The 2,520-nt window shown below is 37.8% G+C and overlaps 1 protein-coding gene across 4 annotated transcripts in view; it reads right to left on the bottom strand.

Annotated features, from left to right (window-relative positions):
• LOC106532296 (heterogeneous nuclear ribonucleoprotein C) overlaps nucleotides 1-2,520 on the bottom strand; it is a 27,234-nt gene that overhangs the window by 9,951 nt on the left and 14,763 nt on the right. For all 4 annotated transcript variants that reach the window (XM_014028324.1, XM_014028321.1, XM_014028322.1 and 1 more), the window contains one exon: nucleotides 1,230-1,489. In XM_014028324.1, the coding sequence (XP_013883778.1) occupies nucleotides 1,230-1,489 (260 nt within the window). The remainder of the gene's footprint in view (nucleotides 1-1,229; nucleotides 1,490-2,520) is intronic.

Here is a 2,520-nt window from a genome sequence, read left to right as displayed (position 1 = left end):
ACTGGTAGAGGGTAGTACCTGAGGTGGGACCTTGTGCGCAAATTATAAGGCACAGCTGTGATTTATAAAGGGAAAATGCGGTGAAACATTCGTATGCACGGTTTTATAAATCTGAAATTTTTTTTTGTGTACGCCATTTTCGTCTTTTGGCCGTACGTTCATTTTAACATGGTTTCCACGCAATCCTCTATAAATCTGACCCAGATCTTTCTCTACAGTCTTTGTTGTTGTAGCAATGGTCTGTTCACATGCAGACATTCCCCTTTGTCATCACTTCCTGTTTCTTCATTTGCAAATACAGTATTTCAGCTACTATTTATTTCAACAGTCTTATTTCTTTAGAAATTTGTGATTATGTTTACAAAAATTCATTCAAATGTATTACAAAAAGAGTATGTCACAAGCACTTTAAGACTCCAAATTGCTCAGACTCTAGTTCCTAACACATGGTCCAGCTCCCATACCCTCACTGCTGGCTTTAATCACCAACAAGAAAACATGGGACARCTTAGTATTTATATTATATGGTTGATATTTCGAACGACTCTGTAAAATATAAAATTTTAATTTATTCATAATAAACTACAGAGTAGGTTGTGACATTCTGTATGAGTTAGTTCAGAGTGTGTCGAAACGTTAGTTTTTATCCTCTGTAACATATCTATGACAAGTTTAGGTAAATAACCCAACTATTCCATTACTAGGTCCTTTAGAAAGTGAAATGTACTGTTTACTGTTTTATGAGGAATTACAGTCATACAATATGGTCTTGATGATGGTCCAGATTGCTCTAAGACTTGTTAATTAAATCAACATTTCATTAGATTTACTTGAAAGAAACATTCTGGGATCAGAGTGTTTGACTTCTTCTCCATCTTCTGTCTTGGGGTCCAGGCAAAAACAAACAAACAAAAAAAACTAATCCTTTGCTCAATAATGAATAAATAAGAAAAACTTGTTTATTCTAGTCATCTAAAATTGAGAGAATGTAAAGGGGTTGGACCAGTTTAAGTTGGTAAAAGTGAACAGATAGTGAGGTAGGTTTAAGTAGTAGACTTGAGCTAATTGTGTGTAAACACACTCAACAATTCTTCCCCACCTAAGCCAGAAGTCTCATATTGAATAACATTTGTGTAATTTTCTTCTCCACCTTATCACCACAAAATATATCATCCTCACTTTCTAGCCCACTGGGAATTGTCTCTGTCTCGAAAACTACTGGTCCTCACCTAAAACCTGTCCAACAATCATGCGGCCGTCCTCTCCAGTCACAGCTGCCCGGGCATTCCTCTCATTTGAGTACTGAACAAAGGCGTAACCCTTGTGGATGGAGCAGCCGACTATCTTGCCGTACTTGGCAAAGATGGCCTCCACGTCGGCCTTGGTGACCAGCAGGGTATTGAGGTTGCCGATAAAGACACGGGAGTTCAAAGAGTGAGGATCTGTTTTGTTGGTCACGTTGCTACTGGCCATCGAGGAGGAGGACCAACTGAGGGAAGCAGATGAAGAACAGACAAGAATTTGTAAATGAAAAATTTTTTTTTTCTTCTGTAAAACAGTATGGGTTTACCAGCTCTTACAAAAGTTACAAAAAAGTGGGTGAATGTATGTTGAGGAATTCAATGATGGGCTAGCTTTGATGTCCTTAGCAAAATTTGTAGTTTTGTCAAAACAGCTCAGGAAAACTCAAACCTTTATTTTACTCAGATAAAATTGTGGTAATCAAACTTTAGAATCGTTCTCACCTAGAAGAAACAGACTAAAGGACCACAGTTCTCAGACTAAAGGATTTAATTCTCAGACTACAGAACCATAGTTCTCAGACTACAGAACCATAGTTCTCAGACTAAAGAACCATAGTTCTCAGACTAAAGGACCACAGTTCTCAGACTAAAGGATTTAATTCTCAGACTAAAGAACCATAGTTCTGACTAAAGGACCATAGTTCTCAGACTAAAGAACCATTGTTCTCAGACTAAAGGACCATAGTTCTCAGACTAAAGAACCATAGTTCTCAGACTAAAGAACCATAGTTCTCAGACTAAAGAACCATAATTCTCAGACTAAAGGACCATAGTTCTCAGACTAAAGAACCATAGTTCTCAGACTAAAGGACCATAGTTCTCAGACTAAAGAACCATAGTTCTCAGACTAAAGGACCATAGTTCTCAGACTAAAGAACCATAGTTCCCAGACTAAAGAACCATAGTTCTCAGACTAAAGGATCATAGTTCCCAGACTAAAGAACCATAGTTCTCAGACTAAAGAACCATAGTTCTCAGACTGAAGGACCATAGTTCCCAGACTAAATAACCATAGTTCTCAGACTAAAGGACCATAGTTCCCAGACTAAATGACCATAGTTCCCAGACTAAAGGACTATAGTTCTCAGACTAAAGGACCGTAGTTCTCAGACTAAAGGACCATAGTTCTCAGACTAAAGAACCATAGTTCTCAGACTAAAGAACCATAGTTCTCAGACTAAAGGATCATAGTTCCCAGACTAAAGAACCATAGTTC

Source organism: Austrofundulus limnaeus, unplaced genomic scaffold (assembly GCF_001266775.1).
Source record: "Austrofundulus limnaeus strain Quisiro unplaced genomic scaffold, Austrofundulus_limnaeus-1.0 Scaffold746, whole genome shotgun sequence".
Lineage (NCBI taxonomy): Eukaryota > Metazoa > Chordata > Actinopteri > Cyprinodontiformes > Rivulidae > Austrofundulus > Austrofundulus limnaeus.
The sequence above is the reverse complement of the archived record's forward strand: the minus strand, read 5'-3'. Positions and strand labels throughout refer to the sequence as shown.